The 27,573-nt window shown below is 39.3% G+C and overlaps 1 protein-coding gene across 1 annotated transcript in view; it reads left to right on the top strand.

The window, feature by feature from the left end:
- The window catches only part of LpR1 (Lipophorin receptor 1), a gene marked incomplete in the record, with an annotated part of 731,049 nt that overhangs the window by 665,506 nt on the left and 37,970 nt on the right, over positions 1 to 27,573 (top strand). The window contains 1 exon segment of the mRNA XM_072305525.1: positions 24,086 to 24,205. Within this exon segment, the coding sequence (XP_072161626.1) occupies positions 24,086 to 24,205 (120 nt within the window).

Genomic DNA, 27,573 nt, shown 5'->3' with positions numbered 1-27,573 from the left:
AGCAATTTAATCGCCATAAATGGCAATTTTTAATGCGATATAGTATCTCGATATATTTCCTCCGATAAAATCGCGATAACCAATCGATAAAATCGCTATTTATCGCGATCACTGCTACTTGGGTGAAATGCCTCAGGGCTGCCCCGAACGAATATTTCTGATGGAAACTTATGTACTCTGCCTTCCTAAGGGAAAATGCTTGTTGTGAAGCTTGTCATCATAATTCACCAGGGGGCTATGCCTCCTGGCCACCACACGGCCCAACCCCTGGAGGGCGCTTCTCGCTCTCCTAGAATCAGCATCTCTTTTTTAGTTCAATTTTCTGTCACATTTGAAATTCCCGCCATTTTTCATTGCCAGGAATTTCAAATTTTGCCTATTGCCTCTTCCCGGTCTACCCTAATATGGAAAACCTGGTTTATATTTCCAAAATCTGAATAGAGCGGGCTTATTTAGAGACTATTTCCTGTCGAAAGCCGCAAAGATCATGGATATCGGCCCAGTAGAACGCTTGAACGAACTTTACTATCTCAAATACTTTCAAATAGTAACAACTCTCCTCGAATACGAATATTTCATCAAGGAATACTCGGCAACATTCAGATGTTCATACAGTGTTTTCCCCTAGCACGGCAGATGGATTTTATATAGTTCCTGCACTCAATCGGCGAAAGTTCCGAACAAATCGCGCTGAGTCAAAAAATTTGATGCATTCAAATCAAACTGAACCACATCCACTGTAACATGAACCCTATCATGCACGTACTCCCACGGATCTCACAGCCCATGGCGGAATGAATATAATTCATTTTAGCATAAATACGTTCGATTTGCGCACTTTTCTCGTGTTTTTTCCCGTTGCTCATATGGAAGTGCATCGGGTGAGGCCGTCGGGGGCATTATCAGGCTTTTACTAAAAAATAAAGCTCGATATCATATCAGCTCGCTCACTGCTAGACATCGTGGACGTAGTCTAGTCCCAAGAGATCACCACTATCGACCAGTTCGCCGGTGTTTTACCCTGGAATCCGTTATTCCGTAGTCGTGTTTTCCGGGATTTGAGTGTTTTGTTCCTTCTCACGATGATCGCACGCGGGTGCGTAGGGTTTTTCACCCTTGCGATTGCGTGTTTGCACCTGGGAGAGGCGTCCATCTTCCTCCACGATGTTGAACCGGAACAGCATACTAGTACGTATTGCTAACAATTCTTTCGAACGAATCCGAGCACATTTCGATGATAGGAACTACAATTTCGGGCTAGGTTTAGAAATAACGCATATACACTGGAAAAAAAAACACATTGGATCTAGAGCCCAGACTCTTAAAAACATCGACAAGAAAAAGTACTCTTGATTCAACTGGAATCTAGCTTAAATCAAGAACCAAGCCTCTTAATTTAAGCGGATTTCGTTTTGATTCAAGCAAAAATCCGATTGAATCAGGAGTATTTTTTCTTGTCAATGTTTTCAAAAGTCTGGAATCTAGATCCATTGTGTTTTTTTTTTTTTCCAGTGTACTATCATTTGCCACAAACTGATTGCGGTGGACGCACGGGTCGTAAGACAGTATGTTGGAGTTTTTTTGCCAACGTGCGTTAAAAATTCAGCATAAAGCTGAAAATCTCAATAAAGAGGGAATTAGCGCACATGAGTACAATTTTCCCTCAAAGAGATATGCTGTTTGGTGCAACACTAGTTACTGCATTGTACTGCGCTGCACTGCACTGAGGATTGGCCCAACAAGGCCGAAACGTGTCTGCAGTTGCCTTCCTGAATGGATGTTGCTAGTGTGTTGCACCCAACAGCATATATCTCTTTGAGGGACAATTGTGCTCATATGAGCTTTTTCCCTCTGTATTGAGATTTTCATCTTTATTCTGCATTTTTAACGGACGTTGGCAAAAGACTCCAACAAACTTTATTATGTTCCCTTTGCACATAAGTGTTTTTACGGGATTGCCAGAAATTGTAGTTCCTAATTGCAACATGCCGTCCAAATCTTGCTGATCTGTGAAAACCTGCATAAAGAAACTAATGGAACAAGTTTTGTTCTGAATAGAACTAGAAATTGTAGTTCCTTATCGCAAGATTTAGTCTGTATTGCATCATGAAAAGATAACGAGCTAGAACCGGAGATGCGTTCGTTGCGACGTATAAAAATGCATCCGTTCATAAAATACGTAACGTAAGCTTGCGTCTTGGGCCGAGTTACACAAAGCTGAAGCTATAATTTGGTAGCATCACTTGCGAGGCCCTCTCAAAAAATAAACAAATAAATGCAAAATATGCATGATGAGATATGATTGAATACACTGGGGGAAAAAAAAAAACATTGGATCTAGAGTCCAGACTCTTGAAAACATTGACAAGAAAAAATACTCTTGATTCAATCGGATGTTTCCTTGAATCAAAACGAGATCCGCTTAATTTAAGAGGCTTGGTTCTTGCTTTAAGCTAGATTCTGATTGAATCAAGAGTACTTTTTCTTGTCGATATTTTTAAGAGTCTGGACTCTAGATCTAATGTGTTTTTTTTCCAGTGTAATACCTACAATAGAACTAACTTTGAATTCAAGGCAATATGTGGTCTATCGGATAATACTCGACTCCATACGTTGACCGCTCAGAGTCAAGGAAGGATGAAGGAAAGACCACAAAAATATAGAAATATATGTATTTTTAATTCTCTATAAACTAAACGAACGTTACCTTTTGTCTCCGAATTAGCTATTAGCTTTTGGATATTACCTTTTGCCTTTCAATCGGTCGTCTTGTAGATGAAGGAACGTAACTCCGTTCCAAAGTTGCATCATTGACTCAAACTATTACATTTTTTTCGAAAGCATCTTCGTACAATTTTGGTCTCATACTGATTTTCGGGCGTAGTCAGAATAATATGAGTGATATTCTCAATTAGAAACGCTTAAAGTTTTGATAGTTAAAACATAATTTGCGAATGTTGAGATGTAGTTTTGTCCTTTCTCGCTGGAAACGATGAATTAATCTGAATAGCTGTAATTTTTATTCACTCCGATATGAGTAGATCCAGAAATCTCAAACTCGGGGGGGGGGGGGGGGGATCCTCCCAAAATCGATGATTTTTGAAGCTCGAAATTTCGAAGCATCCAATATGCAGTTTGTGTCAACCTCGTCATGAATAAATGCCAAATGCGAGCGTTTTTCCTTCTTCTGTCCTCCGTTCCCTCCTCATTCCTTTCTTTTCTTTTTCTTCCTCCATCTTTTTCCCCTCTTGGAACCGCCTATGCACTCCAAATTCGAAAATGTTTTAAATTGCGAATTTGTCGTGGGAAGGAGGAGATTTTAATTTTTTTAATTTCTGCATTATTGCATCTATTAAATATGACTGTACAAAAAAATTTAGCCTACGTGCATGAAATTATAAAATTGTATCAAATTAATCGAACATACCGATGCATTTCGGCAAACGCCATCATCAGGATACAACTTACAATACACCTGAGATTAACATAAAGCAATAAAAAGTAACATTCTAAGTTGGATTGCATTTTGCAAAGAGGAACCACTAGCATTGCAATGATGCTAAGATTGTGCAACTTCATCCTTTCCAATAAAATTGCGGAAATTGAGAAAAACAATGAAATTTAGATGGTAATTTTTGTCTTAAATTTACAGTTTTTAGCGAGTAAAATAGAAACTATTAAGGAATACTCGGGTTTTTCCTCCAAGACAAAAGAAGTTGCACAATCTTAGCAACATTGCAATGCTAGTGGTTCCTTTTTGCAAAATGCAATCCAGTTGTACACTGATGACGACGTTTGCCGAGATACATCGGTAAGCTAGATTAATTTAATAAAATTTTTTAATTTCAAGCATCTTGGCTAAATTTTCTTTGTATAGTCAGATTTTAATTCTCTAAAATTGCAGAATATTCCCATTTCTTTTCCAACTGAAAAACCTGCCACACGCATGCAGCTGCAGCACTCACTAGAATACGCTGTTTGCCCACGCTTCATACTCGCGACTACGCCAATTTTCCGAATGATTGATCGATCCTTTGTTTACACGAAAATTAATATTCGCCGTTCGTCGCCCCTCCGCCGGGGGGCCGGGGAGCGCAGTACGTAATAAGGCGGAGATAAAATTTAGGTTCAAGGCCTTATCGTGCTCCATATGCTTCGACCGGCTAATATTGAGCGGAAACAATAAGGTCATTGATATACTCGAGCGTTTGATGTTTCAGCCGAAATGATACGCTTTTGTGGGTGGCAGAGAGTTGCGTTTGCAACGAAAAGTTAGACGGATTCAACCAAAATGAGCCTAACTGTTGTCCGATTTTCGCCTATGTTAAAGTTTTAACGCATTAAAACTTTTCAGAGATTTCCTCATTCAGTATATGTAACGCTAACAGCGGGCTGATTGTTGAAATTAATAGACAAAGCCATAGACAAAGGAGACAAAAGGGATATGGAGGGATCCTATTGGTGGAGGCGGGTGGTTGCAATGGACAAAGAAGGTAGATAATAGACTAACTAACGGCAACCCACGAGAGACCCTTTAGTTTGTCCATCATTTTCTCCCTTAGTCTGGTAGAACCAACTATTTTAACCAATAGGATCGCTTCTTAACTCTTATGTCATTTTTATCCATCGCTTTGTCTATCAATTTCAACAATCATCCCGCTGTTTCCGTAAAGGTTTTTCCGACTAAATGCAGGACAATATCGTCACCTTCCGGCCGAAGTATTACAAGCGCCATGTGATGTTTAAAAATTTCTGCCGCCATTTTAGTTTTTTGTAGAGAAATCGTTCAACGAAGCTGTCCGAAAATTTCACTGAATTTTCTTTGTGCTACCGATAAAATTCAGTGGAATTTTCTATCAGATTCAACCAACAATTTCTCCATAAAAAATGAAATGGCGGCGGAAATTTTAAAACGTCGCATGGCACTTGTGATACTTTGGCCGGAAGGTGACGATATACCTAATACATTTTTAAAAGGCAGGGGGACTCTGCATTTCATTTATGATACAAATATTTTAATTCTGGTGTAAGCGGTGAAGTATCGCTCAAAATTCAAGGCGTTTTCGACTGGTGAATTTCTCATTTTCCGTCCTCTTACTTGTAACTTGTAACTGTCGGAGAGGGGTCGATTTTTTGAACCCAAACTTGTTTTTTCGCGCCTAAAGATGCAGAATAAAACCCTCCAGCCTATAGTACATAAGTCTCGTACCCCTCCCCCTCTTTGCAGTATACTCAAGGTCGAATAAACAATGAACTCAAAACCAGGAAGCTGATTTTTAGAATTGACAGGAAAAGTAATAGACAAAGAATACAAAGAATATGAAGCGATCCTAATGGTAGAAGTGGGTGGTTACAATGGATGAAGGAGGTGAATAGTAGACTAACCAACGTCAATCCGCGAAGGATTCCATGATTAGTCTATATTTTCCCTGTAGTCCATAAGAATCAACCGTTTTAACCAACAGGATCGCTTGGTCTTCTCTGTTCATCACTTAATTTCAATAATTAGCGCGGGGTTGACTAAACCATGAAAAGGGTGAAGGAGGTAGTTGCCATCGATTATTATGATTTTCAAATCGCGATACATCCGTAACTATCGGATTTCGCGTAGGAACAATCCCATTATTCGTTGCTGCTTTGTGTGAGATTCGAACATCAAAACTTGATTATATAAATTGCGCTCCTCTGACCCATTTCTCCTGTGTGTTTACATCAAAAATTGCAAATTACGAATATGCAAATTAACATGTATCCTTGCATATGGCTCCAATGTGATTATTGATAAGTGAGCACATTTGTAACTGAATTAGTGATAATTTTCTAGTTTTTCGTTGTATGCAAATTTCATTACCCGGCGTTCCGTGCTTAATCATGTTTTGTCCGTGAAGCGAAACTCATTCTTTCAATGGACCGCTAGACACAATAGGAATTAAAACGCTACAAGACATGATACCTCTTTAAACTTCCTTAGAGAGCGTATAATGTTGAGAATTTTTAACGTTTTTAAAATCAACTTGAAAATATGTGAGATTACGAATTAGAGATTTTACGAGGTCAATAAGGCGCTAAATATAATATGAATATTTGAACAGCATGTTATGTGTTCTTTCCTCACACTTAAACGTCGAAAGTGATTTATCCGGTGGGGAGTTTTCAAGTCAGTTCTCAAAGGAGCTATTAGCATTTGGCACTATTAACACCAATTAAACCGAACGCATTACAGCTGTTTACGTTTCTAAAATTAACTAAAAGTCGGGGAAAAGTCGATTTTCCACCAATATTATTGATTTCAACTCCATGAAATGCAGTTTCTAGCAATATATTGCTCACTCAGCGGCTAGTCTATACGTATCAGTTCAAACGCGATAATCGGAAAAATTAAGTCTCTTTCAAAGCAGCTATCTCCCAGCACAAAGTTCACATGCATAATAGATTACAGAACTTTTGCCGTCTGTTGAATAATCCGATCCGTGGGGTGCTGAACTATTTGGTGAAAATAAACAAGAATCAATATCACGTATAACAGTTTATATTGCGTCAATTATTCATTCGCTCGTATAGTTTTAGTATTTAGGTAAAATCATTGAAGTAAATAATCGAATAAAATATCGATTGTTTGCCTTTGAAAGAAGCATACACATTTACTGGCGTGCTCAGGAAAACGCCGTTGAACTTTCTAGAGTTGTAAAGTTACCCCTAATTAAATTTTGATTTTTATAGGAGCGTTATGAATATTCTATCTTGAAATTTTCGGATATTTTAGATCTTATTGCAAATGAAATCTCTAAATAACTGAAGAAAAAATATCCACAGATTTCCCTGGAAATTTGTATTGAGTCAATAGAAATTTGGCAATGTCTAAAGGCATACGGTGTTCTTTCTTAGCACGGCAGTATAGGCAAAAAAGATCAGTGTGATCAGATCAGCGAAACTAACCTATTCATAGATTTCTCTGGCTTTCCGCGCTCATTTGAAGGAAGCAGTTAATATAGGTTTTTAATAAGAAAAACTCACCAATCAGATCTAACAAACATTGATAATAGAATTTCAATATTGGGAGATCATTCCGGTTTCGCTTTTTCAAAAGCAATTTTAATGAGATTTTTTCTATTCATATTACAAATTGTATATTTCCGCCTTTCAACATATTATTTAATTAGACAGCCTCCTATTAAAAAAGAAACCGAAAATAATCTTTCTAGTGATTTTTTCTCCTCCGGAGGCTTACGTAAGTTTTCCTGTAAACGGTCACGAATTAAGATTTTATTTTATTTTTTAAGCGTGAAAAGATAATCTAAAAGACCTCTACTCTTTTTAAGTGAATATTATAGAGTGACAGATCTGTTGAGGTACCCTTTTCTCGCATTTTACGTGAGACGTTGGTAAATCCAGTAGCAAGGGGAAGGGATTCAACAGTTTGTGCCGTATTTGCTTTATCTCATTTGCCACCCAGAAAGACAGACGGAGACGAGGTTACGGGAGACACGAGTGCAAGATGGGTAACGAACCGAGAAGAAACGGTAACGAATATTATAACAAGGGCTCCGGTCTGATGACTGTTGAGTCTTTGCATTTGGAGACACTGAAAGATCTCCACCTCTTCAGCCAAACCCACGGGTAGAAAGTTTCAAACAGTGGCGTAGCGCAGCGAAGGTGCAATGCGTGAAGTATTCCGAAGGTCTTGTAGGCACGCACCGTGGTCTACGCGGGAAGTATTCATACAGTCATGTAGGCGCTTAAGTGCGTTTTGCGCAGACCGCACTGTGGTTGGCGCAATTCAGTGGCGTGCCGTTCTTTGCGATACATCGATTGATCTGTCCTTTAAACCTATGTGAGGAAAAGGATTGATAGGCAGGGTGCTCGCAACGAACACTTTGATAATCGATGCATTACCTCACCTTCCAAAGGGGGAAATATCGATAATCGATCATTCGCGCCTCGCCACTGGTTTCAAACCGGAGGTTATGGAATAGAACACTGCACAACGAAATCAATAATATTGACGGAAATATGATGGAATTGCAGCTTGAACACTTGAACAGGAACTTTAGAATTTTAAAGTGTTCAATTTTGAATATTTTTTTTCTCTTTAAAGTCAAAAGTGTTTAAATCTGAGTGAGGGTTGTTCCTCTTGTTCATGCGACTCTCTTCGAGAAATGTCGCTTTCCTGGAAAGAATCGCCCTTCGGACGTTTGCATTTGTCTCTGATCCAGATCGTTCAAAACACCGAAAATTTTATTATTATCAAAAGTTGTATAGATTCTTCTTAACTTTTGATGATACTAAAAATTGAAACTGAAATTGTTAATATCTTAGGATTTATGTTAGTTAGGGGCCGATTTGAGTAATTTTCGTTGCGCGAATCGTTTCTACGTGAAATTTTAGTGCAGAACCATGTATCAGAATGTTTAAACTCCTACCTTGTGTATTGGTCCATTTGGACGTATTTCTGCCAAACGGAACTATGTGTATTATAAAGTGACCCCTGTTATGCGTGTATTCTTATGGGTCTCAGGGATCATGACTTTATGCACGTAGTTCCGTTTGATAGAAATACGTCCATTTGGCAACATTTTAATGTTAGCACGGCGTATTTCCTTAGCACGGTAGTCAGTGTCCCGAAAATCCCCACTTGCATCTCGCATCGTATGCCGTCTCAGACTCGGAGGAAGCCTGCGATGCACTTACGTGAGCTGTATTCGTCGCTCCTCCGAAGCAAGGCCCTATCTCGATCTCCACGTGAGACCTGTTCTCCGTATAACTCTACCCTTTCCAGAGCTCATGTGGAATTAGAGATACGTCCTTACGCCAGAGAAGCGACGTATTATGGGGAGTCTTGGCCGATTCCGTGCTTATGCATTTGTACGACTTAATCGGTACGCGATCTCAGCAAACATTTCCGAACTGATCCCCTCACGCTGCTCTCAATGCACGGAGGGTTGCGACCGAGCACTCTGTCGGGTGTTAGTTCTAATAACGGCTTAACCTTAGTCTGACAGACTAGGGTCTTAGGATTCGTAACGTACGCTGGATGAGAACGCTTTAACCACCGGGAGGAGATGTGTAGGAGAGTAAGATGCAGAAAAACAAGAAAAAGACGATAATCGAGGCGTTGAAAAATTGAGATGATTCCACAACATTTCCTTGGACTAAGTGGGATACCTCGTTGGTATTCAGATTATCTTGATTGTTACCTGTTGTGAAACAAAACTTCTTCTGCAGGGAAAATTTTTAGTATTATTTCTGTTATTTATTTTTTATTTACTGGTTTAGAATATTTTTTTCTTTTCCGCTTAGTAAGATTTAAGCTTGGTGTAAGGAGTCATCCAGAGTGAAAAATCAATAAGCCAATTCTTAATCATAGTTTTAAAGAGTTTCATTTTCATAGTTTGAACTTTCTTTCCGCCAATGGAATCCATGTAATTTCGAAACTTTTTGAATTTGTTCCCTGAATTTTCTCGGATCGGGAGAGGTCGTGAAAAAAAAACATTTTGCTTCCCACCAAAAAATTGTTAATTATGAAGGAAAATAAGTTTGTAAATTTCAATACTGTTCATATATTAAGTGCTTTTAGAAGGAAAGAAGAAGTTGCACGATTTTGAAAACGCTGTAATCGCGCTGGCTCACTGGGAAAAAAAACACATCGGATCTAGAGTCCAGACTCTTTAAAACGTCGACAAGAAAAACTACTCTTGATTCAATCGGATTTTTGCTTAAATCAAGAACCGAGCCTCTTAATTTGAGCGAATTTCCTTTTTATTCAAGCAAAAATCTGGTAGAATCAAGAGTGTTTTTTCTTGTCAATGTTTTCAAGAGTCTGGACTCTAGATCCAATGTGTTTTTTATTCCAGTGCAATAAAATCCGTGTCATTTCGAAACTTTTTGAATTCGCCTCCTGAATTTTCTACTACCAAGCTCGGAGATATCGTGAAAAAAAAAACATTTTGCTTCCCACCAAAATATTGTTAATTATGAAGAAAAATAAGTTTGTAAATTTCAATACTGTTCGTATATTCAGTGCTTTCAGAAGAAAATAAGAAGTTGCACGATTTTGGAAACTCTATAATCGCGCTGGTTCCTTTTTGCTAAACGCAATCCATATAATCTTATGGGCTCCAGGGTTCACGTCTTAATGTATCAGTTCCGTTCGGCAGAAATCCGTCCAATTACGAAGGTGATTCCTCGAATTTGGCGGATGAATCCTCGGCTCTAAGCGCGAATCCCGGATGACGTCATCGAGACCCCCGGGGGGCTCGGATCGGAAATCGGGGCGGATTGTTATCTGGCTCCGGCTGCAAGTTATCCAGATACAAATGAGTTTACTTCCGACACTCCGATCCGCCCAATCCACCCGTGTTTACCCAACTGTACACCGACTCCTCAACACGTAATGCACCGCATTAGCAGCCCCCAGCCCCGATCCCATCTCGCTGCCAGACCGACCCCAAGCCCCCCGATTGTACGCCGTTTCCACGTAAAATTTTGACAAATTTGGCAACACTCGGTAACGGTTAAATTGTCCTCGCTGCCAACTTTAGCGTTGGAATATTTCGTCGTCTCCCGTATAGCCTTGACCCTACGGGACGTTTCATGGGATGTGTCCATGGGAAAAATCTCATTTGCGAAGTTGGGAAAAATATCGTGTTGGTCAATACTAATTACAGCACCAACTAAGAGTCCTTTTGGAGTCTCAGGAAAATCGGAGTCCTTAAAGAGAAGAAGAAATGTTTTTCTGTCGTTTATCTGGAAAAAAACCCAGAAGTTGCATTCCTGCGACTTGAACTTGGGAAAAATCCCGTGAAACGTCCCGTGGAGACGAGGCGCATGAAGGAATGTAATTGCATTCCAAGGTTGAAAACTTGACCCATGTTCTTCACTGGAATGTACATTTGCAATGTTCGTCCAAATTTTGTCTGATTTTTGCATGTCATTAGAAGAAAAATCGGTGAAAATTTCAGTTTGAAAATTCGAAATTAGAGTACGTATACGTAGGGAGAGTTCGGACTTTTCGAAATATCGAGCACTGAGGGTCCAAAAGGGCAGCCAACCTATGAACACAAAAAATGTCACTGCCAATCTTCAAATTTCAATATTAAACCAAGGGGGCTAAGAACTAAAGAATGTTCTAAGAACTAGAATGTTCATGAATGAACGTTCTTCCGCAAAAAGGAGACAATTTTTGCCTATACGAAGTCAATAACTGCTTTCCAAACGACAGATCGTAACAATTGTAACAATTAATCACTTGAGATAATTTGAATTCATAGGTTGGCTGCCTTTTGGGCCCTAAAAACTCCACGACCTTACCTTAAAATTTCCGACATGTCGTCACTTTCCAGCCAAAGTATCACAAGCTCAATGCGACGTTTCAAAATTTTCGCCGCCATTTCATTTTTTTTTATAGAGAAATTGTTCAACGAAGCTGTCCAAATATTCACGGAATTTTCTTTGCACTACCGATAAAACTTAGTGAAATTTTCAAACAGATTCAACCAACAATTTCTCTGTAAACAAGTAATGGCGGCCGAAATTTTGGAACGTCGCATGGTGCTTGTGATACTTTGGCCAGAAGATGACGATGTCCGTACTCTGCCTACATACACTGAAAAAAAAAAATTCTCGGCGTTTTTACCAAGGTCCTTTGGTACCTTTACCATCTCACTTTTTTTACCAATTATTGGTGATTTTACTAAGACAGACTGGTAAGCTTACCTAAAAACCGATATTTTCACTGTTTTTTTCAGGTAATAATACCAATTTTATTGGTAATCAATTCCCGGTAACTTTGCCATTTCTTCTCGGTAATTTTACTACAGTCGATAAAAAATATTGGCGTTTTTACCAAGGTCCAGTAAAATTACCGAGAAAGTTCATTAATTTTACCGAGATTCTCGATAAAATTACCAATTCCATAACTGGTAATTTTACCAAGAAAAAAACTGGGATCAAATAGAACCCTGAATTCTTGGTAATTTTACCCTTTTCTTAGTAAATACACCGAGATTTTTTTTTCCAGTGTAGGTACTTTAATTCGGGGATTTCCCAGCAACTTGACGACAATGATAGGGGGATTTGCGTGCTGTTGGGCGGGTTGCATAGCGTCCAGGATGATCTCACTGCAGCAGCGGATTGACAGACTCCCGGAGCCGGGCTAAGCGCGATCGAACGGGAAACTCGACTCGTGCGATTCGGAGCTACAATTAGGTTAATTGATCTGGGCTGCATCCAGGCGGAGTCGAGATCAACCCCTGCACTCACTCCATCGTTTCAAGAGAAAACGACGTATGAGCATTCGAACGTTGCCATTGCTCTCGTTGAAATATGCGTTTTTTAGGATAGTTATGAATATCTTTCATCGAACACTGAAAAAAAGTTACGGGCTGGGTACACTGGAAAAAAAAATCTCGGTGTATTTACTAAGAAAAGGGTAAAATTACCAAGAATTCAGGGCACTATTTGATCCCAGTTTTTTCTTGGTAAAATTACCATTTGTGGAATGGACCACTAGACAAGGTACGAATTTAAGCAATCTGATACATGTTTCTTAACTAGAATTTCACGTAAAACACGATTCACACAACGAAAATTACTGAAACCAACTCCTATCGAAGATATTAGCGTTTTTATTTCACATTGATTACGAGGAATTTGAACTGCCCGCTCACAAGAGACTCAAAGCTCTACGTGAGTCAAATCGCGCACTACAACGGTTTCAGCAATCTTCTCAATCCAGCAATGTTCATTTCCCACCATGTGTTGTTCAAACTATTGGTAATTTGCTATAGCTGAGCCAAAGTGTCAAGATTGAAGTTGAAGATTTTTACATCGCAGAGACTGTCATGATAAACATTTAGCGCGCGATGTGAATCACGTAGAGCATTGAGTTTTCATGAGCGGGTGGTTTGAATTCACGCATCAAGAATCATTAAATATCTTCGTCAGGAGATGATTTTGGTAATTTTCGTTGTGCGTATCGTGTTCTACGTGAAATTTTGGTTGAGAAACATGTATCAGAATGCTGAAATTCGTACCTTGTCTAGTGGTCCATTGGTAATTTTACCTAGAAATCTCGGTAAAATTATTGACTTTCTCGGTAATTTTACTGGACCCCGGCAAAAACGCCAATATTTTTTATCGACTGCGTTAGAATTACCGAGATAACATGGCAAAGTTACCGGGAATTGATTACCAATAAAAGTGGTATTCTTACCTGAGAAAAACAGTAAAAATACCGGGTTTTAGGTAAGCTTACCAGTCTATCTTGGTAAAATTACCAATAATTGGTAAAAAAAAGTGAGATGGTAAAGGTACCAACGGACCTTGTTAAAAACGCCGAGAATTTTTTTTCAGTGTAGACATACCGTTCGTTCCGGGCACGGAGGCCGAAAGCTCCGGGTGCTGGAGCTGTAACTTTGAAACTCCGGGTGCTGAAGCCGTAACTTCGACTGCTCCGGGTGCTACGCTCGGAACTTTCGGCCTCTGAGCCCGGAACCCGGACGGTATTCCCACATAGCCCGTAAATTCGGCTTCCACGACCGGAGTTTTTTTTTTCGGTGATTTTTTCAGATACTTCAGATTAAACGGGCCAGTCGCGCCGGATAAGACAAATTTTCGCGACTTGATTCGGATAATGCTTTTGATTGATGACTGTTGTATCACCGTTGGAATTTGGATCAATCAGAATCTCGGATCTAATTTTCAGCCGAATCTTGAATTAAACGAGCCAAATCCTGGATTTGGTTAGAATAAGCGCGCCAATTGGCCAATACATCACGCCCTCTTATGCAATGGAAAATATACAAACTACATAAAAAAATATTCAAAAATAGGAAAAGAAAAAAACCACCAAAGAGTGGCCCGATCTGTATGTAAGAAGGTGGAGAAATGGTGCTGAGCCCACACCATTTTGCTGGGGCAACAAAGCCCATAAGTTCCAAAAATTATGTCAAAAATAAATTTGTTAACTCTAATGAGTTCCAGTACAACTTAATATTACAATTACTTAATACTCAACTTAATATTCCAATTCCAACTATCTGAGCTGAACACTCTTCCCTCTCAGTTTTGTACTGGTACTCATTAGAGTTAAAAATTTATTTTTGACTCTAATTATACTTATTGAACTTCTTGGCTTTGCTTTTCCCGCGAAATGGTGTGGACTCAGCACCATTTCTCCACCTGCTTATGTACACAAATATGTGCACTTTCTACACTCTACTTCATCACCATCACTTTATCGCGCTTGTTGTTGCTCAGTTGTTGTTTTAGTCGCACAGGACACCGCACAGTGGTTTTTTAGCGGCAACATAATTTACCGATCTCAACGGATCTCCGTACTCTTAAAAGATGCCTGTCATTCTTGATACGTTGGAGCGCCTTCAATTTCGTATGATACTGTGCAACACCTCTGTTGCGAAATAGTTGCTTGAAGCGCCGCGGCGGGCGAAGGCGACCAGCGTAACATGCGCATTGGCGCCTACAAACCTAACAGGGATACTTCACGCATTGCGCAATGCGTGAAGTATCCCTGTTAGGTTTGCAGGCGCCAATGCCCGTGTCGCGCTGGAAGCACGCCGCTATTTTGGAAAACTTGGTTGCTTTTCGAGATGTGGCGACATTTGATCGTTCATACGACGTTTTGGCTTAGGGCGGTAGGACTGAGCGAACATAAACTCTTATGTCGATCCTCCGGCGCACGGTGTGGCGATATGGGTAAAAGGTCGGACATAGGCGATTCCGGGATTGTGAATGTTTAGGACCGGAAATGTGTTCTACGAGTACTATATTATATGGATTTGATGATAGTTTTTAAATTTTCATCCCCCATATTGATGGTACAGGCCTCTAAAGTCCGCTAAGTCGGCAATCTAAAATTTCCTCTAAAAACGCACCAATGTTTGTGCATTCTTTAGCCTAATTTAAAATTTAATGAGACCTTTTCCAATGACGTAATCTTACTCTATGCAAGCTGCTGATCATTTTTCACTACTAAAATGTAGCCGTAAATAGGTTTGAAGACGATTTATGCCGTCTGAAAGTCCTCGCGCCGAAAATGCTGAAAATAAAACTTTACATTAACTTTCGTTGCAAGTGCCAAGGAGTGCCACGCTGGGACTTGTTGGGTCAGACCCACAGGACCCCTGAGCAGCCTCCTGAACAATTTTTAGCTGCTAATATCTGCTACTCCGACGGCAGCATGATATTATCTGATATGAAGTCGGTTGCGCGAAATCGGTTTTTATCACTCCGCGCAACCAATTGTTGATATTTCTCTAAGATCCATCACGCAGGTAAGTGGTCAAAGGTTAAAATAGGCTAATTACGTGTAAAAAAGTTACTGGATGCAGCAGTAGTAGTGTAATTTATTTACTTCTATGTATAGGATATTTCAGAAATTTAAATTGTTTCTGTTATTTATCATACTAATAATGAATGGTAAAGAGGTTAGAACTGTTATTATAAGTTTAAATAATGTGGCTACTACTCGCGCTGGTTGGTATCCTCATGTTATAATAATTATAAACACGGCAATTATAGAAATTTCGAATATCATGTAGAATATCATTAAATTTCACCTGTAGAAAGTCAATATTAATAGAACTAATATTGTAAATATATACTTATTACAAATTTTAGTCTGATTAATTTTACCAAAAATTAAAAAAAAAATTCATATTGATAAATTAAGCTGGATGTAGCTAATTAGCTGGATATGGTAGTGGATGAAGTAGTCGAGAGTTAACGTTTTGTTTGGTCATGAAGGGCAAATAGATATGTTGTTTAAAATCTCGTTTCTTCTATTTTATTCAATTTTTTTTGTTCCTATATTAACAGCAGTATTAAGATATACAAATATGAATACGTACAATGCTGCTTATAAAGCCAGGTGGAAAGAGAGAAGGACGGCTGCAAATATTTTAAGAAGTGTCGAACGTTTAAATTATAGAAATGCATTCATTTGCGAGATGGAAATCAATGTTTTTAGTACTTTTCAGGAACAACTTATGTAAATAGCAATTTTTCTCGGATTTTCATCACTCAAATGGTAAAAGTAAAGGCAGATTTGAAATTTACAACAAAAATTACCCTATGATCATGCTCCTTGATTCAAAATGATGCGTTTTAAAGCCACAGTTTCGAGGTGGTTCAGGAAATCAATGTTTTTAGTATTCTTTAGGAATAACTTGTGTAAATAGCAATTTTTCTCGGATTTTCATTACTCAAATGGTAAAAGTAAAGGCAGATTTGAAATCTACGACAAAAATTGCTCTGGAAGTTCCTCCTTACTTCAAAATGATGCGTTTTAAAAGCCACAGTTTCCAGGTGGAAATCAATGTTTTCAGTATTTTTCAGGAACAACTTATGTAAATAGCAATTTTTCTCGGATTTTCATCACTCTAATGGTAAAAATAAAGGCAGATTTGAAATCTACGACAAAAATTGCCCCAGAAAAAGCCTCCGTAATTATAAATGATGCGTTTTAGGGCCACAGTTGACAACAAAAAGCAAGTGGTTGAGCGCATGTCCGGGCAAACCGGCCTTTCGCCACACCGTGCGGCGTGGCGCTTCGGGCGTCGGGACGCCTCCCAAACGGCTCGAGCAGGGCGTCGGCGTCGTCGTCGAACGAAACAACGGAGATTACATCGGAGATAATGAAACGATTCACTTCTAGCGATTGGGGTTTGCGGAGCGAAGAATGAGAGGAAAATATTTGATCGGCACTTATTGTTTGCTCCGGGTTTTAGTTTTATTGTATGCAGTGGCGTGGCGTGAGTTGCAATGTATCGATCGTTATGCCATTTAAACCTATGGTAAAGAATCGATTATCAAGGTGTTCGCTGCGAACACCCTGTTTATCGATCCTTTTCTATAGCTTTAAATGGCCGATCAATCGACATATCGCAAAACACGCCACGCCACTGTTGTATGAATTCGTTTGCTGTCCGTGTTTTCTTGACTTTGCAGAGAGAATGGAATAAGGGTAGCTCATGAAATTCAAAGCATATCGATGGAAAAACTCTCAAACCACGAATCTCGTTCGTGGTGTTTAAAAATCTCCACATAGGGAAACTAATGGCACATACGTTGTTTCTAAACTGAGCTAGAAATTGCAGCTCCTAATTGCAAAATGCTATCTAAATGTGCCGTAATTTTTCATGGTATACATCGGATTCATCAACTAATGATAGTGGTACGTACGTTGTTTCTAAACTGAGCCAGAAATTGCAGCTCCCAATTGCAAATTGCATATTGCAATCTAAATGTAAAATACTTTTTTTAGTATACATCGGATATATCAAAGAGGGTCCAACATTCCAACAACCCGATTATCATTGCGAAGTGATAAAAAGTCAGCGTGTAATTGATGTTTTTAGTTTTTATTTTCTTTGAAAAATATCAGAATAAAAACAGAGAAAGGGCCAAATTTTTCGGGGCCTCGATCACAAGTCCAAGGGCTGAAGCTAAGCAGGTAAAGTTCATTCCAGGAATGTGAAGACTGAGTGCCTTTAATAATTCGTGACCTTTGAAAAAAGGGACGCAACATTTCGAGTAGAAAGTTTCAGAGAGAGCAGTTCGAGGAAAGTTGGGTCGAAATTAGTAAAATTGAGTTTTCGTTTTAAATGCTTCCCGGTATCGATGGAAACACTGCCGTGCTACGGTAAAACGCCGTATGAGCATTCAAATGTTGCCAGTTTTTCCCTCATAAAATATTTACTCTTGAAGAAAGTTACGAATATTTTTCCTTGAAACTCTCAGGCACTCTAGATAAAAATACGAACAAAATTCTCTAAAAAAAAGGATGAAAAATATTTACAAATACCTCCGAAAATGTATAATTTGTCCAAGGAGATTTGGCAATGTCTGAAGACTCATACGGCGTTTTTTCATAGCACGGAAGAAAAAGCTGCATGCTGTTTCACTTGTGAGAGCCCCAGATGCCATTTTTTCAGAGTGATCGACGTTTTAGTCTGAAATCTTCCTGTCCTTTTGGCACATATCATTTTGTTTCAATTTTTTATTTATATATTCAGTTATTTTATAAATAATACACAAAAATAGCCGGAATAATTCAACTAAAAAGCACAAGAAAATGGGTAGGCGAGGCTTAAGACAAACAAATAGGAAGTCCGGGCCGTTTCGGGATGGTATCAACCCCCTCCTCGACCAGGAAACAAAAACTTTAATAAGTTATAAAAATTTAGAGACCCCTTAGACCTATATTCGTGATGAAAAAAAACTACTTCCCCCATTTTCTAGCCCTCCATTGTGTTTTCATTCTCTTGTCTTGTGTTTTTCAGTTGATTTATTTCATTAAAACTATTATTATCTGGCATAAACCTCAAAATCTTTCCCAATGTTGGCGCATTTTACGTATAATTTCCGCGAAAGTGATCATAATCTTTCATTTTATTTCATCGAAGCGGTAATATTGTGGTAATTTTCAGGTTCTTTTTTTTTTTTCAAGATTGCACTCCCTCTAACCAATGCTTAAAATTTGCTTTTCAAAAGCAATTGACCTGAAATATTAGATTTACATATGGCAACATCAGTCTCAATTTCAAAGTAGCTGTAAGACACACTAGGGTGTGTTTTCATGTGAGGTATCTTCACCAAAAGTCTCTCGAATACCGTTTCACGGTGGCACAAAAATGCCTGCCATCGAATCTGATAAATTTACTCGTATCCAAAGTCAAAATTACGCCCAATTTGCCCATTTTCCCCTAAATTTTCCATACATACCAGTATAATATATTTTGTGAGAAAAACTTCCTCAAAGTATTTAGAATACTCCACTCTCGAGCTTTTCGCCTATGGCATATCACTTCCTGCTGTAATTTTCCAATTTTTCAAAAATTGGTTTGTTTCTCTTTCCAGGCGTGGGAAAGCATACCGGTGTGGATAAAAAACCTCGCCTACTCATGCTGCTGGGCGAAGAAAGAACATCTTATAAACCCTCAGATGTTGTCAAATTTCTTCTGATAAAGAGGAAAATTGAGGCGCTAGGTGCACAAAGGGCTTTTCTTGGTTGAGATGTCTCACAATCTCCGCTAATGTTCCATCCATTATGATTAAAGCAAATGCGCGTAATTCGTTGAATCTTTTATTGAATATTCTGTATGATTTCATGATGCTGAAAACGGAAAATTTCAGCAAATTTACCCAGTAGTTTATTTCTCTCTAAAATATTAATTAAATTTGGAGATTCTGAAACATTGCAACCAAGAAATGTCCCTTCTGCACTCAAAGCCTCAATAGAGGGGCTTATGGTGGACAAGGCGCGAACAAGTGTAGTTTTTGATATTTCGATAAAAACGTGTTTGAATTTTCGAAATTACACAGATCCTCATGGTGGAGAGTAAGTTCAAACTGACTTTTTATGCTTATAAAAATTAGAATTTCTGAGCGAATTTCTTAACAGAATATGCATGAAGACTAATCCTACTGGAAATCATTAATATCTCGATTTTTTCAAAAACTGCACTTATGCGCTATGTCCTCCGAGCACCTCAATTACTGGATAACTTGGAACCCCAATTTTTTACAGAATTTCATTCGCAATTTTATCTGAAATATCTACAAATCCAGGAAGAATACTAATGATTTTATTCAAGAAAATTCGTATTCGGGGAAATTTGGCAACGTTCAATTGTTCATACGGCGTTTTTCTTTAGCTTGGTAACGTGGATAAGTGATTGATCCGGGAGAAAACCCGATATACCATTGTTTGCATTTGACTCTAGGGTTGATGCCGCGTGCCATGGGGATTGAGATGAACTTTGTTTAGGAGCGACTCTGATGTTTGAAAAATAAATTGGATCGTTTACTCCGGAAAAAGGTTCAGACCTGATGCGAGGGTAAGCTGGTTTTATCCAGGAAATATTGGATAACTGCAAGGGGAAAATATCTGTGTTTCATAATTTCTCGCGTTCGAGCAGTAGAAACGAAAGTTCTCCCAATGTGTAGGATGAAGGTACTAAAAACGGTGCGAAATGCTAAAAAAACGGAATGAATGTATTTCATGTGACTTACTGTGCACTTGTCGAAAACATCGAGCCGAAATTGCAGATAAACCTTTTTTAAAAAGTTCAAAGACCGAAATAATAATTTCGAACGCGCCCAAATGGCGGGAAAATGATGGAAATTGTGTATTACGACTGGCAAATCGCCATCTCCTCTCGTTTTCCGCACCGACGTTAGTTAAAATAATTCGCATTTTAATGTGGAATTGTTGCTTGCTTACAATATGAATGAGATTCGATTCTTTGATTCTGCACTGAAAAAAAAAAACTCGGTCATATGAACGTTAACGTTAATCAACCGAGGGGTTTTAAATTTGCGAAGAAGTTGCTCTTTTCAACCCGCGTATTTCGCGTTTTTAATGGAAACATCGTGTTTTAATCGTCATTTTCTTCTGGAAAATTGTAATCGGGAACAACACCATTCAAGAATCGTTGGGACGAGGTGGATTATCATGTTCGATCGAAGGCGCTCCAAAAAGTTCTCGAGGACACAGGAAATTTAATGAATACGGCCTATAGAAACGACATGCTCAGAGCGCCTTCAATTGACGATAATACCCTGCAACACATCGGTGTTTGATTAGTGGTATTCCGAAAACAGGCAGGTTTATGGTTCAGCAACACACTCAAAATCTTCAAATGCGACTTCGTGCAGGATTTGCAGTGAAGCACTCCACAAAAATTAAACGCATCTCCCTGAATGATATGGAAATGAGGCACTTCCGAACCTGAATCAATGTTTGGGCTGACCGAATCCAAAACATTCAAAGCAACCGTTTGACAAGATGGAAATACGAACATCCATCACTTGCTACTGAACACCCCGCGAAACATTCAAGCTTCCTTCTCGAAAAAGAAAAAACTGGTCCCAGAGGTACAGTTGGTCGCCCATCCTGTATGAACTGCACATCTCATTTGGAAAAACACGGGCGAAGAAAGACATAATTGCAATGGGACCCCTACGGAGTGTACGTCCTTTTTCAAATAAATTCAACAAGTCGTAATGTACAACATGCACCACCCAGACTGCCGTGCTAAGGAAAAACGTTGTATGAGCTTCCGAGTGTTGTCAAATTATCCCTTTTTAAAATATGTTTTAGACGGAAGTTATGCAAATTCGTCTTGAAATTTGCAGATACTTTAGCGTGCTAAGTCTGAAGAATGGAGAATTTGCAGGTGTCTGAAATTTGATGAATATCATATTCAAGAAGAAACTATTGAGTGAGCTGAACACGAGGATACTTTTGGCTCTCAAATTGAACAATTATTGCGAGGAGATTTGATAAAATGATCTAATCTGGTAAAATACAGTTTTTAAATGGAAAGTGCCGCTAGAATACGTCACTAGATGGTGCATTTTCTCACTTCTTAATCTATTTTTATGAATATTTCTCAAGTCAGAAAAAAATTACAAAAAAATATTGTAAAATCAGCTCTTTAAGCACTTTCAAACTTAGCAATAGAACATTTGCGTTCAAATTTGCAAGGACAATCGTACAACTTTCCCAAAATATTCGCCGTTCGTCGAAGTAAATTTGACACACCACAAAAATTAAACGCATCTCCCTGAATGATATGGAAATGAGGCACTTCCGAACCTGAATCAATGTTTGGGCTGATCGCATCCGAAACATTCAAAGCAACCGTTCAACGAGATGGAAATACGAACATCCATCACTTGCTACTGAACACCCCGCGAAAGATTCAAGCTTCCTACTCGAAAAAAAAACTGGTTCCAGAGGTACCCAGAGGTATTTCTCAAGTCAGAAAACAATTATGAAAAATACTGTGAAATCAGTTCTTTCAAACTTAGCAGTAAAACATTTGCGTTCAAATTTGCAAGGACAATCGTACAAATTTCCCAAAATATCCATCTTTATCAAAGTAAATTTTGCAACGCCTGTAGGTTCTTACGGCGTTTTCCCGTAGCACGGTAAGGTATCTCTCGATCCTCAGGATTTACAGACGTCTAAGACTTCGAGAGCCCGCGAACTCCTGCCACGTGACATTCGCTCCCTCGCCGTCATTTATAATTTAGCCGAAGCTTCCCGATCAACGCGGCAGTCAACACCATTGCACCTTTGAGGTTTGAAGTTCAGCCCCCCTTGATGCTCTATAACGGCACATTACGACTTCGGAGTCGTTGAAAATTTAAGCCGGATCCTGCTAACTTCGAGAGCGACCGCAAGATAGCGCCTCTGAGGATCCAAGTTGGCACTTCCGAGCTCACCTGCCGCCGCGTCTTGAGACGAAGCGACGCGGTGGTCTGTCAACGGCAAAGCAGAGAGAGTTGTTTTTAAAAGGAGCAAATCCATTTTCCAGATGAGCCTCGCAGTGATAGTATCCTTATCTAACGCAAGGCTCATCAAGAAAATTGACTTGCCCCCTCTTAGAAACAACTCGTTTGTATGTGTTTCCGAAGTGTCGCGTTTTAACAGGAAATATGGAGATTTGGGCGAGAAACTTCCTTACTCTGAGAGAGGTTGGCGGTTGGAAATGGAGCTCCATTAAGAATGGCAAATTCGTGATTGAGCAAGCTGATTCCTCATGAAAATTTTGGTGTACGTTAATTTTGAGGTGTAAAGACCGTGTCTGTCGCAGGCAATTGACAATCGCCAACAAATTACAATCTATTTGTGAATGAAAAAATACAAAAATTTACAAGTAAAGATACAGACGGAGGTAGGAGAGGTGTAATCGGGCCTTTTTTAAAACTTTTCGCCCGAATCCGAGCGACACCTCATTGATAGAATACAACGGAGCATTGCGAGTTCACACCTCGCGCCATCGCGCCTTCAATTTTACAGATACAACACGGACACGGACATCCATCCAGCACGAATAGTTGTATCTCCGCGCCGTCATCAAAACTTTCATCGTCAAGACTTTGAACACAACATGAATGAATGAAACATCAAAAATTTTAGTGTACGTTAATTTTAAGGTGTAAATACCGTGTCTGTCGCAGGCAATTGACAATCGCCAACAAATTACAATCTGTTTTTGAATGAAAAAATGTAAAAATTTACAAGTAAAGATACAAGATAGAAAGTACTGATTAATATGCTTGGAATCCGAACAGACGTTTTGTCTCTTGAATGCACAGCACCAGCTAGCACAATCAAACGTGCATGTAGTAAAATCTTCGACTTTAGTTGGGCTTGATTCAGAGAGGCAACTAAACTAACTCCCTGGCAAAGCAGAGAGTATCGCCGAACTTTTCTCCCGAACCAGAACGATAGTTCACTAGCAGCCGAGGGTGGAGCATCGAGAGCTCACGTCTCACGCCATGGCGCCTTCAATTTTGCAGATACAATACGGACATACATCAAGTACGAATAGTTGTATCCCTGCGCCGTTATCAACCAGCGACCTTTCCCTTTGCTCTATTTCCACGTTGTGTTGGTTCCGTCTGTCTTATCTGTAGTAGTGCTTAAATGGCTGCGTGAGCAAAACAGACGGAGGTAGGAGAGATGTAATCGGGCCTTTTTTTAAAACTTCTCTCCCGAATCTGAGCGACACCTTATTGGCAGAATAAAACGGAGCATTGCGAGCTCACACCTCGCGCCATAGCGCCTTCAATTTTGCAGATACAACACGGACATCCATCAAGCACGAATAGTTGTATCTCCGCGCCGTCATCAAAACGAGTCCTTTCTCTTACTCTATTTCTATGTTGTGTTGGCTCCGTTTGTCATATTTGTAGCGGTGTTTAAAAGGCGTACGTGAGCAACACGCAAAGTTTAACTTGGATTGCATTTGTTTGCCTAAACTAAGCATCGGGTAAAACAAATTGGGTGAAGTGTCTAGCTACCCGCACGACGGTTTTCATGCGAAAACTTTAATTGCCCCATGAAATTTGGCAATAGCTGATGTGACTTGGTTCCTTTCTGCTTAGCGCGGTCCAATTTTCATACAGATTTTACCCACAGCTCAGAAGTAGCCGCTTTGAGCACTAATATCTGAATTTTAGGGAAGATTATTTAACAATGCCTCTGACTGACGAAAATCACTTGAATTTTGGTAGATTTGAATGACAGAAACGTAATTTTTTCTTGTTTCAGTGAGGACGTGCTCAAGCAATGAATTCGCCTGCGCAGACAAACGATGCATTCCGAAACACTGGGTTTGCGACATGGAGAACGACTGCAGTGACTTCTCTGACGAAAGACCTGGACTATGTCGTAAGTGAATTCTCCCAACCATTAAAATTCTTGTATCCGTCTCGTCTGTAAATTAAAGTGTCATCGCCTGGAGAAAAAGACTTGGTTACAGGGACCAGGCTAAACTTCAGTTCATCAAAAAAGAACCACTAGCATTGCAATAATGCTAAGATTGTGCAACTTCATCCTTTGCACTAAAATTGTGGAAATTGTGAAAAACTGTGAAATTTAGATGGTAATTTTTGTCTTAAATTTACAGTTTTTAGCGAGTAAAATAGAAACAATGACGGGATAATCGGGTTTTTCCTCCAAGACAAAAGAAGATGCACAATCTTAGCAACATTGCAATGCTAGTGGTTCCTTATTGCAAAATATTTATGGAACACCTCAGTTTCCGGACGTAAACACCGAACTTCGTCTCTATGAAGTTTATACTCCGCCACACAGTGGATCGGGTCAATTTAAGAAGTCAGACATGAAATTTTGGACTGAAACGGCAAATTTTGGTAATTATTTCGTCACATTTTAAATTTCAAAAGGTGCTTATAGCATGAAAATTTCACGAGGAAACCAATGGAACCACTTTTAGAACCTCAAAGTTTTGTAAAAACGGAGTTATAAGCGTTTAAAATTTCCAAATTTTGTCCTACCTCTCCTACTGACTCGATCCACTGTGCGCTACCCCGAGTTGCTCATACTCATACAGGATTTCCGGTGGTCTGGAAAGCTGGGAAAATCAGGAAAAGTCAGGGAATTTGCGACGACCGGGAAATTTCAGGAAATTCGTGGGAAAAGCCAAGGAATTTTTAAACATCTACTACATAATCACTAAAGCATATTACTAATCTTCCAACTGTTTACCCCTTTTGGTCATTTTTAAAGCTCTTCATCTTTTAACTAGTCACTTACTGAATGCCTTTTTCCATAATTTGATCTCCGAACAAAGAAATTTTGTCCAGATTTTAGCAAAGTTTGCGTATTAAAAAAAGGGGAATTCTGTTCAGACGTCAGGAAATTAGAAAATTTTGAAGTCAGGGAAAAGTAAAAATAGTCAGGGAAAAATCAGGGTAAGTCAGGGAATTTGAAGATGAAGAAATTATGGCAATCCTGTTATGTGAAGTAAATCAGATATATTTGAATCAAAAGAAAGTATGCTAATTGGACTGCATTTTGCAATCGGGAACTCCTATGTTTAACTCATTCGTAAAAGCACGTATCTGCATGTGAAAACTAGTGGGAAATACGTTGTTTCTAAAATGAGCCGAAAGTGGTGGTTCCGTACTGAAAATGTAAGTCAATTGTTACATGGGCCCTGTCATTCATGTATTCTAATGAGTCTTCAGGACCAGGTCACAATGAAGGTAGTTCATTTTGATTTAAATACGTCCAATCGAACTATTCACGCTTACTGTATATGCTTAGGCGCCCGCAGAAACCCCAGAATTCTCGCCTTATTAATTTTTCCGGTCGGGGCCGACCGCACTTGCCCCGCGAATTTGCAGTGGACACGCAATTACTGTACCAACCCTCGGACTAGAACAATTAACCCTCACCTCCCTCACCATCCTGAATTCCGATGAACGTTCATCAACATGACGTCGGTTTCGAATGTTTTTGACGGTTTCTATTGGTGTTCTGCACCTCGGCAGGCATCAATCTAACCCATCCAGTCCAAAATTCAAAAGAATAATTGAGAATTTCATAATTCATGGTGATTTGTCCTTGCAAAGTCATTGGAAACCTGAAAAAGTCGGAAAAGTCGGGATATTGTGCTGCGAAATTCTTTCTTCCGGCTGAAATATGTAATTCATTCCGCAACAATTTTGATGATACCGCAATCATCGACGAAAATTAGAGCTCTGCCTTTACGTTGTCAAATCAGTCTCAAGAGACATCCCGCTCAGTGGCGTGGCGTGCTTTGCGATATATCGATTGTTCTGTCATTTAAATCTATGATAAAGAATCGATTAGTAAGGTGTTCGCTGCGAACACCCTGTTTATCGATCCTTTTCAATAGGTTTAAATGGTATAACCATCGATATATCGCAAAGCACGACACGCCACTGTTCCCGCTCTCATTCTTTGGAGCATTTTATGCCAAGAGAAACATTAAAAAGTCGTCGGAAAGTCATGGGATTTTGAAGTCAAAGAAAACTTGTCATCCTGTTAAAATAATGTCATCTCCGTCGCTCATATGTGAAGTCAAGATTTAGGGAGATCATTCGCAGGAACACCTTAATATTCGATTCCTTACCGTAGCTTCAAATGCGGTGGCGTGGCATGCTTCGCGATGCATCGATTTGACTGTCATTAAACCTAGAGTCCCGTTATACTGAGAGTCAAGACAACACCCCCCATGGAGTCACAAACGGGAATAAAGATTACAGAAATTGAACGTTTTTCGTAATCTTTGATCGGCTCATTCTCAAATTCCTCTCTCCGTTCCTTCTCTCATTCCGTTTGTTCCTTGCCGAACCCATAATTCCCTGGTCCTGTTTGTGGGTTAATTCCCGTTTGTGACACTGTGAAGGCCTAAAATACGGGAACCAATCAGATATGGATTCACATTGCCTTGACTCTCAGTATAAAGGGACTCTAATTAAACCTATGGAAAAGGATCGATAAACAGGGTGTTCGCGACGGACACTTTAATAATCAATTCTTTACCACACCTTCAAATGGAGAAATTTCGATTATCGATGATTCACGCCTCGCCACCTTTTAAATGGGGAAATATCGATATGCGATCATTCACGCTTCGTCACTGATATGCGCAATCTCTGCCCTTTGGCAACCCTCGTATTCCGCAAGTGTGATTTTGACTCAATTGTACCGATTTTATTCCAGACCACGTAAGTGCCAAAATTGCGAACGAGAGAAAAACAAGAAAATCTGTTTTATTCGCTTTGTTGACAATCTTCGAATTCCAAAAGAATACATGATCTTTTAGGAGGCTATTTTGAAATCAGACATGTTTGATTATACCAGAGAAAGCTAAGAAAAAACAACCCCTCTACCGCCAAAATATAGAGATTGGCGCTTAAGTGATTTGGACCTTAATCGGCTTCAATTATATTTGACCTAATCGATGCGATATATCGCACGCCAGTTCGACCACGCCGGTAACCGTGACAAATCACCTTAAAACCTAGCATTTTGTTCCTGAGTATTGGAAAAAAAACACTCTGGATCTAGAGTCCAGAATCTTGAAAACATCCACAAGAAAAAATACTCTTGATTCAATCAGATTTAAGCTTAAATCAAGAACCAAGTCTCTTAATTTGAGCGGATTTCCTTCTGATCTAAGCTTCAATCTGATTGAATCAGAGTCCTTTTTCTTGTCAACGTTTTCAAGAGTCTGGACCCTAGAGTCCCTTTATACTGAGAGT

The sequence above is a fragment of the Bemisia tabaci genome, chromosome 10 (genome assembly GCF_918797505.1).
Source record: "Bemisia tabaci chromosome 10, PGI_BMITA_v3".
NCBI classification, from domain to species: domain Eukaryota; kingdom Metazoa; phylum Arthropoda; class Insecta; order Hemiptera; family Aleyrodidae; genus Bemisia; species Bemisia tabaci.
This window is presented reverse-complemented; position numbering and strand designations above follow the sequence as displayed.